The 12334-nt window shown below is 51.6% G+C and overlaps 1 protein-coding gene across 1 annotated transcript in view; it reads left to right on the forward strand.

The window, feature by feature from the left end:
• Positions 1–1935: 1935 nt before the first annotated feature.
• The window catches only part of AK8 (adenylate kinase 8), a 181890-nt gene continuing 171491 nt past the window's right edge, over positions 1936–12334 (forward strand). The window contains exon 1 of the mRNA XM_077305729.1: positions 1936–2255. Within this exon, the coding sequence (XP_077161844.1) occupies positions 2172–2255 (84 nt within the window). The 5' untranslated portion in view covers positions 1936–2171. The remainder of the gene's footprint in view (positions 2256–12334) is intronic.

Raw genomic sequence — 12334 nt, forward strand, 5'->3', positions numbered from 1 at the left:
CGGGCCTGCCACACAACTGCCGAAACCTCCCAACCTCAGCCGGAAAAATAGCCCTGTCTTGGAGCAGAGGTGCGTGGCAAAGACTTGCCGACAGAATCGCCAAGGGTCGGACACGACAGGACAGATAACATCATCATCATCATCATCATCATCATCCTAGGCAGTCTACACATTTGCTTATTTTTTCCAAGTATTTATTTAAATTTTATCCTGTGGACAGCCAGCATGGCGTAGTGGCTAAAAGCTTCTAACTAGGCTCCGGCAAACCCAGCCTGCCGTGGAATCTTACCGGGTGTCCTTGGGCCAGGCTCACTTTTGATCAAATCTACTTCACAGGGTTGTTGTGAAGATAAAATGGAGAAAAGCAGGAAGGCGTAAGCCGCTTTGGAACCTCACTGGTGGTGGTGGGGGAGTGGTATATAAATAAATAAATATCTCTGGAAACTCAAGGAAGTGAATGAACTAGCAAAAGTTGTGGAACACAGATGTTAAATATGTAACAACTTAAGGCTATAGATTCAGGTGCGTGTCTACGTTAGTTATAGAACAAAGTTTGAGTCCAGCGGTATCTTTCAGAACAACAAAGTTTAGTTCAAAAGCTTATACCCAAAGTTAAACTTTTTTGGTCTTCAATTTGCCATTGGTCTCAAACTTTGTTTGGGATAAAATTCTGAATAAATTAAACTCTCTTGGCCTTTGTACTGGCTCGGCCTCAGTTGGTTGACTTCAGACAGAGAAAGGCCTTTCCTCTTCAACCTGCTCCATACAGTCAGTAGAGATTACTCTTGGGGAATGGAGATCTCCAGACACAAAAATCCCCTTAACATTGGCACAAGATGAATGAAAGACCAGTAGGTTTAGGACTGCATCCCCAAATTCCATTTCAACATATCTGAAGTGTGCCTGCACACAAAAGCTTATACCCAGAATGAAACTTTGTTGCCATTAAAGGTGCCACCAGGCTCAAATTTTGTTCTGCTGCTTCAGATCAACAAGGTGGCCCAAATCGTAATTGCTAAATCTTTGGTTTCTGAGAGTGTAACAATGAAACTTCCCTGATTCTGAGTGTGCTTTTTGGGAAGGAAAGCTATTGGCTGAGCTTCTGACTCTTTTCCTGGCTGGTGCTTGTATGCCAGGCAGAAATTCAAGACAAAAAGCTTTCCCCTTTGCACATGCCATCCACCTCACACCCCTGTTGGATTTTGCATTTCTTTGAGAAGCAGCAGTCCTCATGCAAAAACACCAGGAACAAGAGGAGCAAACAGCGGCACTTTTAATTTTGGTTCAGCGCATGAGGGTTTTAAAGGACGACTAAAGTGTCTTGGATAAGGAACTGGGAGCCGGGGAGAGCTGAAAGGTCACTGCAAACTTGATGAGTTCTGGTCGGCAATGCAGAGATGTCACCACCCCGTTGTTTGTTTGTTTGTTTATTGTATTTCTATACCGCCCTCCCCGAAGGCTCAGGGCGGTTTCCATAAAACAATGAAAAAGGACAGCTAACATTATTCAAGGTGCTAACAACAACATTTACATAACAACAATAGCGACAACGACACTAAAGGAAGGTGAAACTGCCAGCGCCTTCGCCAACTCGTGCTGCCACCCGGGGGCTGCGTGGATTTGTTCACCGTCAGGGTGGGGGGGGGGCTTGGGGGCCAACCGGCGGCGGCGGACAGGTCGACCTCAGCCAGAGGTTGTGACCGAAGCGTCAGGGAACTTTCCCGCTTGACGGAGGCAGGCAGTGGTGGGGATGCCAACTTCCAGGAGGGACCTTATTGCCCATCGCCGGGCTGCAGGGATCGGTCCCCCCGAGGGCGAGCGGGCTTGCGAGGTCCCCAGGAATTGGCCACCCGGAGCTGAGGTCCGGAGCAAAAGGCGAAAGCCGCGCGATGCCCCTTCTTGGGGCCAATCCGAATTATTCCCTGCCTACAGCGAGCAAATCTTTATGTTCTCCATAAAACGTTTTCGGTCCAGCTAAATGGAATGAAGTTGCTATAGCAACCAGCGCCAACACACGCCACGATCCCCGAACTGTCGCAAACTAATGACGTCCGCAACGCCTCCGCGTCATCGGAAGCCGCAAACGCCTCGGGTCCGGCCAACGGAGACAGCCCGCTGCCGTCGCACGTGCATAACGTCAGCCTTAGCGACCAGCCGTTGCCAAGGGCGCCATGGACGCCACGAACCGGCCTCTCCAAATCCCTCCCCAGATGGGGCTCTACGCCGAGAAGAACCGCCTCTTCCAAACTATGCAGGTGAGCAGAAGCCGGGAGGGGAGAGCCAGCCAAGGAGACGGGCCCTCGCCACACTCTTGCAGGGCGGGCAGCGGCGCGGCGCCGGGAGGGCCTCGCCGGCTCAGGAACTCCCACAAGGCAGCGCGGGCAGGGACCCTCCCAGGAGACTACAGCCCCCAGAATGCTCTGGGAGAGGCCGCGGGGCCCAGGGGTCAAGGAGCAGCGGTGCCAACCTCCAGGTGGGGCCTGGGGATCCCCTGGAATTCCAGCCCATACCCAGACAACAGAGCTCAGTTCCCCTGGAGGAAAGGGCTGCTTGGGAGGGGGACTGAGGGATGCCAGCCTCCAGGTGGGGCCTGTGGATCCCCTGGAATTCCAGCTCCTCTCCAGACTGCAGAGCTCAGTTCCCCTGGAGGAAAGGGCTGCTTGGGAGGGGGACTGAGGGATGCCAGCCTCCAGGTGGGGCCTGGGGATCCCCTGGAATTCCAGCTCCTCTCCAGACTGCAGAGCTCAGTTCCCCTGGAGGAAAGGGCAGCTTGGGAGGGGGACTGAGGGATGCCAGCCTCCAGGTGGGGCCTGTGGATCCCCTGGAATTCCAGCTCCTCTCCAGACTGCAGAGCTCAGTTCCCCTGGAGGAAAGGGCTGCTTGGGAGGGGGACTGAGGGATGCCAGCCTCCAGGTGGGGCCTGGGGATCCCCTGGAATTCCAGCTCATCTCCAGACTGCAGAGCTCAGTTCCCCTGGAGGAAAGGGCTGCTTGGGAGGGGGACTGAGGGATGCCAGCCTCCAGGTGGGGCCTGGGGATCCCCTGGAATTCCAGCTCATCTCCAGACTGCAGAGCTCAGTTCCCCTGGAGGAAAGGGCAGCTTGGGAGGGGGACTGAGGGATGCCAGCCTCCAGGTGGGGCCTGTGGATCCCCTGGAATTCCAGCTCCTCTCCAGACTGCAGAGCTCAGTTCCCCTGGAGGAAAGGGCTGCTTGGGAGGGGGACTGAGGGATGCCAGCCTCCAGGTGGGGCCTGTGGATCCCCTGGAATTCCAGCTCCTCTCCAGACTACAGAGCTCAGTTCCCCTGGAGGAAAGGGCTGCTTGGGAGGGGGACGGAGGGATGCCAGCCTCCAGGTGTGGCCTGGGGATCCCCTGGAATTCCAGCCCGTCTCCAGACTGCAGAGCTCAGTTCCCCTGGAGGAAAGGGCTGCTTGGGAGGGGGACGGAGGGATGCCAGCCTCCAGGTGGGGCCTGGGGATCCCCCGGAATTCCAGCCCATCTCCAGACTACAGAGCTCAGTTCCCCTGAAAGAAAGGGCTGCTTGGGAGGGAGATGGAGGGATGCCAGCCTCCAGGTGGGGCCTGGGGATCCCCTGGAATTCCAGCTCCTCTCCAGACTACAGAGCTCAGTTCCCCTGGAGGAAAGGGCGGCTTGGGAGGGGGACGGAGGGATGCCAGCCTCCAGGTGGGGCCTGGAGATCCCCTGGAATTCCAGCCCATCTCCAGACTACAGAGCTCAGTTCCCCTGGAGGAAAGGGCTGCTTGGGAGGGGGACTGAGGGATGCCAGCCTCCAGGTGGGGCCTGGGGATCCCCTGGAATTCCAGCTCATTTCCAGACTACAGAGCTCAGTTCCCCTGGAGGAAAGGGCTGCTTGGGAGGGGGACTGAGGGATGCCAGCCTCCAGGTGCGGCCTGGGGATCCCCTGGAATTCCAGCCCATCTCCAGACTAGAGCTCAGTTACCCTGGAGGAAAGGGCTGCTTTGGAGGGGGCAGAGGGATGCCAGCCTCCAGGTGGGGCCTGGGGATCCCCTGGAATTCCAGCCCATCTCCAGACTACAGAGCTCAGTTCCCCTGGAGGAAAGAGCTGCTTGGGAGGGAGACGGAGGGATGCCAGCCTCCAGGTGGGGCCTGGGGATCCCCTGGAATTCCAGCCCATCTCCAGACAACAGAGCTCAGTTCCCCTGGAGGAAAGGGCTGCTTGGGAGGGGGACTGAGGGATGCCAGCCTCCAGGTGGGGCCTGGGGATCCCCTGGAATTCCAGCCCCTCTCCAGACTACAGAGCTCAGTTCCCCTGGAGGAAAGGGCTGCTTGGGAGGGGGACGGAGGGATGCCAGCCTCCAGACAGGGCCTGGAGATCCCCTGGAATTCCAGCTCATCCCCAGATACAGAGCTCAGTTCCCCTGGAGGAAAGGGCTGCTTGGGAGGGGGACTGAGGGATGCCAGCCTCCAGGTGGGGCCTGGGGATCCCCTGGAATTCCAGCTCATCTCCAGACTACAGAGCTCAGTTCCCCTGGAGGAAAGGGCTGCTTGGGAGGGGGACGGAGGGATGCCAGCCTCCAGGTGGGGCCTGGGGATCCCCTGGAATTCCAGCCCATCTCCAGGCCACAGGGCTCAGTTCCCCTGGAGGAAAGGGCTGCTTGGGAGGGGGACAGAGGGATGTCGGCCTCCAGGTGGGGCCTGGGGATCCCCTGGAATTCCAGCCCATCTCCAGACTACAGGGCTCAGTTCCCCTGGAGGAAAGGGCTGCTTGGGAGGGGGACTGGGGGATGCCAGCCTCCAGGTGGGGCCTGGGGATCCCCTGGAATTCCAGCTCATCTCCAGACTGCAGAGCTCAGTTCCCCTGGAGGAAAGGGCTGCTTGGGAGGGGGACTGAGGGATGCCAGCCTCCAGGTGGGGCCTGGGGACCCCCTGGAATTGCAGCTCATCTCCAGACTACAGAGCTCAGTTCCCCTGGAGGAAAGGGCTGCTTGGGAGGGGGACGGAGGGATGCCAGCCTCCAGGTGGGGCCTGGGGATCCCCTGGAATTCCAGCTCATCTCCGGGCAACAGAGTTCAGTTCCCCTGGAGGAAAGGGCTGCTTGGGCGGGGAGACCCCATAGCATCACACATCCCAACCATTCCCCGATCTAGCACAGAGCTGGCAACCGTATCAGTTATTTATGTGACTCTGCTGGGGTTTGGACTGGAAGAGACCAGAGCAAAGTGACCTGGATTGGCCTGGCTATCATGACCTCGTCAGGCCGGGAAACCTCGGTTAGTTCCTGGATGGGAGAGACCAAGTCCCGGGTCTCTACACAGAGGCAGGCGATGGCAAATGAGCTCTGAACATCTTTCCTTGAAACTACTGGCTGCACTTGATGGCACTTATGCTGATCTTGTAATACTGAGAGCATCAAAGGGGGAACCCACCAGTAGCTGTGTTGACTGCCTGGGGCAACTGGCAGCGTTCCACACAGGCAAACCCGAGAAACAGGCAACTTAAAAAAAGAAAAAGAAATCAATGGTATTTAATGGATCTTGAATTAGCAGTTGGGAAGGGTTCTGATTTCAATGGACTTAGAAAGGTGAAACTGCTTTGTTATTGTTATTAGGCCCATTGCAACCCCATGGACAATGATCCTCCAGGCCTTCCTGTCCTCTACCATTCCCCAGAGTCCATTTAAGCCCGCACCGACTGCCTCAGTGACTCCATCCAGCCACATTCTCTGTCGTCCCCTTCTTCTTTTGCCCTCAATTACTCCTAGCATTAGGTTCTTCTCCAGGGAGTCCTTCCTTCTCATGAGTTGGCCAAAGTATTTGGGCTTCATCTTCAGGATCTGGCCTTCTAAGGAGCAGTCAGGTCTGATCTCCTCTTTTTCGACGCTTTTTAGGATGCTGTCTAGATTTGCCATAGCTTTCCTCCCCAGGAACAAGCGTCTTTTAATTTCTTTGCTGCAGTCCCCATCCACAGTGATCTTGGAGCCCAGGAGAATAAAATCTGTCACTACCTTAATTTCTTCTCCATCTATTTGCCAGGAATTGAGAGGGCTGTATGCCATGATCTTTGTTTTCTTGATGCTGAGTTTCAAGCCAACTTTTGCACTCTTCTCCTTCACCCGCATCAAAAGGCCCTTTATTTCCTCTTCAATTTCTGCATATCATCTGCATATCTGAGGTCGTTGATATTTCTCCCTGCAATCTTGATCCCAATTTGTGACTCATCTAACCCCACCTTTCTCATGATGTGCTCCACATACAAGTTAAATAGGCAATGTGACAGTATACAGTCTTAAAATTTGTTGTGTTCCACACAATCAAAGGCTTTAGCGTAATCAATGAAGCAGAAGTAGATGTTTTTCTGGAACTCCCTAGCTTTCTCCATGATCCAGCGTATGTTGGCAATTTGATCTCTAGTTCCTCTGCCTCTTCAAAATCCTGCCTGTACTTCTGGAATTTCTCAGTCCACTTATTGCTGGAGCCTAGCTTGTAGGATTTTGAGCATAAATTTACTAGCAAGAGAAATGAATGCAATGGTGCGGTAGTTTGAACATTCTTTGTCATTGCCCTTCTTTGGAATGTAAACTGACCTTTTCCAATCCGGTGGCCACTGTTGAGTTTTCCAAATTTGCTGACATATTGCACTTTTACTGCATCATCTTTTAAGATTTGTAATAGTTCAACTGGAATGCTGTCACCTCCACTAGCTTTATTGTTACTCAGACTTCCTAAGGCCTATTTGACCTCACATTCCAGGATGTCTCGCTCCAGGTCAGTAACTACCCCATCGTGGTTATCAGGGATATTAAGCTCGCTCTGGTATAGTTCTTCTGCATAATTTTGCCATCTTTTAAAAATCTCGTCAGCTTCTGTTAGGTCCCTACCATTTTGGTCATTTATCATACCCATCTTGGTATGAAACATTCTCTTCATATGTCCAATTTTCTCGAAGAGATCTTTGGTCCTCCGTATTGTATTGTTTTCTCCTATTTGTTTGCACTGTTCATTTAAGAAGGCATTCTTATCTCCTCTAGCTATTCTCTGGAATTCTGCATTCAATTGGGAGTATCTCAAGCAAATGGGGGCACAAGGGGTATTCTCTTCAATCTTGCCTGTCAAGGGAAGAGGAATGCGTCGGGAGGGGAAGATAATGGAGGTGAATCAGTGGCTGCGTAGTTGGTGCCGACAGGAGAGATTTGGTTTCTGCGACCATGGGATAGGCTTTCTTGAGGAAGGCCTACTAGCATCTGATGGACTGCACTTATCGAAGCTGGGGAAGAATGTGTTTGGCAGGAACCTGGGTAGATTCATCAGGAGAGCTTTAAACTGTAGCCACAAGGGGAAGGAGACGATCAACATAGGGAGTGTAAGGAAGGATCGGGGGCAGCCCAACCGGCAAGGCCAGCTCATAGGGAACCAAAAGTAAAAGGATTCAGATGCCTTTATACTAACACCCAAAGCATGGGCAATAAGAAGGAAGAGCTGGAACTTCTCATGCTGATGGAAAGGTATGATCTAGTAGGCATCACAGAAACTTGGTGGAATGATTCTCATGACTGGAATGTAATAGTGGATGGATATGAACTATTCAGAAAAAACAGAATAGATCGAAGAGGTGGAGGAGTGGCACTGTATGTGAGGAAAGGGCTTACCTGTCAGGAAATTCTAGTGAAGGAGAGTATATCTACAGTGGAAAGCATCTGGGTGAAAATAAGCGAGGGAAAAACAAACAGTGTGGTGGTTGGTGTCTGCCTGACCAACGAGAGGATGTGGATGCTGCACTTTGTGAGCAGCTTGAGAAAATATCCAAGCGGCAGGACCTTATCATCATGGGCGACTTCAATTTCCCCGATGTGTGCTGGGAAACAAACTCTGCGAAGCGTCCTCAGTCATGCAACTTTCTGACCTGCCTAGCTGACAATTTCATTTATCAAATGGTAGATGAACCCACAAGAGGTTCAGCCATACTGGACTTAATACTGACCAACAGGCAAGAGTTGGTGGATGAGGTGAAGGAGGTGGGGACCCTAGGGGGAAGTGACCATGTCCTCATAGAATTCCTTTTGAGATGGGGAGCCAAGGAAGCTTGTAGCCAGACGCGGATGTTGGATTTTCGTAGGGCAAACTTTAATAAACTCAGAGACATGATGAGGGTCATACCATGGACGAGAATGCTGGAAGGGAAGGGAGCATGTGAAGGGTGGGCGCTACTCAAACAAGAGCTATTGCATGCTCAATCAATGACTATCCCAGAAAGAAGAAAACACTGCAGGAGCTCTAAGAAGCCTATTTGGATGAACAGAGAACTTCAAGAGGAACTAAGAAAGAAAAGGAAAATGTTCAGGAAATGGAGGGAAGGACAGAGCTTTAAAGAAGAGTACCTACAGGTTACTAGGCACTGTAGATCAATCATCAGAAAGGCCAAAGTTGAGAGTGAGCTAAGATTGGCCAGGGAAGCCCATTGTAACAAGAAAAGATATTTTAGTTAAGTGAGGAGCAAACGTAAAGTAAAGGAGGCAATAGGCCCACTGTTGGGTGCAGATGGACAAACTCTAACGGAAGATGCAGAGAAAGCAGAAAGGCTTAGTGCCTATTTTACATGTTTTTCCCCACATGTCAAAGTGTTTAGGCACATCTAGAGATGGCCGTAGCCAAAGGATAGTATCTGGGTGCCAGGTTAACATGGACAGAGGTTGTCGAGAGGCATTTAGCTGCACTGGATGAGTTCAAATCCCCTGGGCTGGATGAAATGCACCCGAGAGTGCTCAAAGAACTTTCCGGAGAACTTGCACAACCCTTGTCCATCATCTTTGGGCCCTGCGTTGAGCAGGGCTAGATCGCCTATATGGCCCCTTCCAACTCTATGATTTTATGATTCTATGATCTTTCTCTTTCTCCCTTGCCTTTCACTTCCCTTCTCTCCTTAGCTATTTGTAAAGCTTCCTCAGACAGCCATTTTGCTTTCTTGTATTTCTTTTTCTTTGGGATGGTTTTAGTTTCTACCTCTTGGACAATGTTGCGAACCTCCGTCCATAGTTCTTCAGGCACTCTGTCTATCAATTCTAATTCCTTAAATCTATTTGTCACCTCTTTTGTTAGACAAGTGTTTAATATTGTCCAAATGCAGCCAGTTTAGCCTTCTCCCATCGGTGGTTATAGAATTGAGACCAAAGTCCTGTCACTAAGTGGAGGAGTTTTTGCTTTGCTGGTTTGATTTATGTCTTTCCGCTGCTGCAAGGCTTGTTGTTTTGCAAGGCATCCAATCACAAAGAGTCTTTTGTCTGTCTGTGATGAAGTGTCACTGCACACAAAAGCTGATACCCAGAATTAAACTTTTTTGTTCTTAAAGGTCCCACTGGACTCAGACATCTTTTGAGTAGGTACGGTATTCGTGTGAATTTCAGAGGAGTTGTTGAGAAATCATTCTTAACACGCCTGCGGTGCCCGCGGGCGCCGCGGACTAAATAATTCGTTAAGCCCTCAGGCGGAGGGCTTTGTCCGTGATGAGGAAGGGGCCTAATTGGCCCCTTCCTCCTGACAGACCATTGGCCGGGCCAATCGGCAGGCGCTTTGCGCCTGCCGATTGGCCCGGCCGATTCCTACGCTGCTGAAGGAAGCAACTGCGAGCCGCGCGGAGCGCAGCTCGCAGTTGCTTCCTTGAGGGCGGCCTGATGCGTCCGACGTGTCAGGCCGCCGGTAAGGGAGCCCCCGCAGCTGCGCGGAGCACGGCTGACGGGGGCTCCCTGCCCGGCAGGCTGAAGCGGCGAGAGTCGCGAAGCGCCTCTCGCCGCTTCATCCCGCCCGCAAAGGGAACCCCCGGCAGCCGCTCTCTGCGCGGCTGCCGGGGGCTCCCTGCCCGGCGGGCTGATACTGCGAGAGGCGCAAAGCGCCTCTCGCAGCGTCAGCCCCCTGACACACGGAGCCCCGGCAGCTGCGCTCCGCACGGTTGCGGAGGCTCCGTGGTCTAGCGCCCGCTGCATTTAGCTGCAGCGGGCTTGATTACTAGTGAATATATATTCTACATCAATTTATCCATCAAGATTGAACTTCTTTATGTCTTAAATGCAATGTTTGCTTAAGCAGTAAGCCTGATTGGCAGACTCATTTAATAAAAATAAACTAGGTTTCAAAAACATTTACGTACTAGCAAGAAGACTTCAAGAAAATACTAGCAAGCAGGAATGCAATGGGCTCTAGGACCCAAGGGACACCAGGAGGTGCAGATCTCTCTCTGTGTGTCTGTCTCTCCCTCTCACTATGTGTCTTGGTGTGCCTCGCAGCAGGAGGCATAGCAGGTAATGAGGGCTGGTTTGTAGGAGGGAAGCCAGGCTGGTGTGCAGTTTGGGTCAGCTCTCTCTGTCTGTCCGTTTCTCTCTCCATTTGGGGCAGCTCTCTCTGTGTCTCTGTCAGCAGCTTGGGGCAGCTCTCTCTGTGTCTCTTGCTGCCTACCTCACAGCAAGAGCGATAGGAGGGAATGTTCAGTCTGGCAGGGCTTTGTGTGTCTCTTTCTGTCTCTGATGCGTCTGAGAGGAACGTGGCTAGCGTCTAGGGGGAGAGAGTGGGAGCTGTAGGGGCGTTTCTGGCTGCACACTGATTAGCCCTATTCCAACTCAGACACCCGGACATGTCCCACTCCCCAGGCTGTTTCACAAATATATATGTTTCCATGTATCCCCCATGTTGTATGTAAACCGCCCTGAGCCATATGGAAGGGCGGTATAGAAATCAAATAAATAAATAAATAAAATATAGACATACCATGGATAAGGATATGTGCCTTAATATGCTACCTGCTGATATTTTGAAAGCTGGTAAAACAAATAGTGATTGGTCAGATGCTCTGCACATGCACAGACATGCGTGGTCCAAGTGAGTTGTCAGCACAACAGGAAGGCATCTTCAAAGCCAGTAGCTTCAATAAGCCTCAGGAGAACGCAGACAGCCTTTCCCTGCAATTACTAACAGTTGTAGACCAGGAAAACTTAATTTTTAAAGGCTGGAGTAGTTTTCAGGTGCTGATTCTGCCCCCCCCCCACCCTTTACACACATAAAATGTGTGTATTTGATAATTTGATAATTTTAGTGGAGATTAATTGAACCGGGGGGGGGGGCGGTATTCCCTGCTCCCTTCCTTGGGCCCTTTCAGACTTTTTAAAAGGGCAAGTGGGATCTGTGGGCTGACACCTGGTAGGCCTGGTTTCATTGCAAATCGGGTGATTGTTTTTCCTCATACAAGCTTTTAATTTGGAATCCAAATCTTTGTCTTGTTTGGACGGGCTGGGGAACTAAATATCCTGTGTTGTCAGACAACTAGGGGGAAAAGCCGTCTTAAAAGCAAGGGAACCCATTGTCTAGTTCAGGGTTTCTCAGCCTTTGTACTGTTGAGAAGTCCCTGAAACATTCTTCAGGCTTCGAGAAACTCCGGATGTGATGTCATCAGGCCACGTCTCCCTGCTGTGCCCCCAGAGGTCACTTGTTCATAGTGTGCATGGCAGCGCTAATAAAATAAAACCCAGTTGCTCCACATGCAACAAGCCTCAGCAGCAAGGATGTTTATGGCCAAGACGCCCCCCCCCCCTTTCCCACCCTCTTCAGGCCAGTCACAGGCCATTTTGTAAGGGAGGGTGGGGTAGCATGACCAGGAGATTTAAACCAGGAGATTTAACCTAATCAGCAGATTTTTAAAATCTGTAAAAATATTTTTTGAATTATTTTTTCCCTCCTACGTTTGCGAAACCCCAGTGTATCATGAATCCCTGGTTGAGAAACCCTGGTCTAGTTAGTTAGCTGTTCCTGCCCCCTCTCCAAGCAGCTAATTTTGAGTGAGAACTGCAAGAAAACCACAAGGCACCTAAATGCAGATTTGGCAAGGGCCACAGTGGCCTCTGGCGGTGGTTGGGTGCAGCTGCTGACAAATCCTACAGCGCCTGGAAAAGTGAAAGCTCTGAAGGATAATCAGTCCTAAGAGTTTCCCACGGTTGTACTAGGCGAGGTCTCCCTGCAAGGGGGTGGTGTAGCCGTTAAGAGCGGCGTTTCTAACCTGGAGACCCCACTCCTCCTCATACAAAGTCAGCTGGGTGACTGGGGGCCTGTCACAGTTCTCTTAGGGTTGTTCCCACAAAGCAGTTCTGTTAGGTCTCTCTCAGCCCAACCTATCCTCACAGGATAGGTGAGAGGAAGGGAAGGTGATTGTGAGCCACTTTGGGACTCCTTCAGGTAGTGAAAAGTGGGGTATAAAACCAACTCTTCTTCTGTTTCATCTGGTTCAGGTCAACCTCCTAGGATAGGAGGGAGGGAAGAAGGAAGGAAAATAGAAAGAAAGAGGGAAGGAAGGAAGGAAGGAAAAAAGAAAGAGGGAAG

This window comes from Paroedura picta, chromosome 12 (genome assembly GCF_049243985.1).
Source record: "Paroedura picta isolate Pp20150507F chromosome 12, Ppicta_v3.0, whole genome shotgun sequence".
NCBI lineage: Eukaryota > Metazoa > Chordata > Lepidosauria > Squamata > Gekkonidae > Paroedura > Paroedura picta.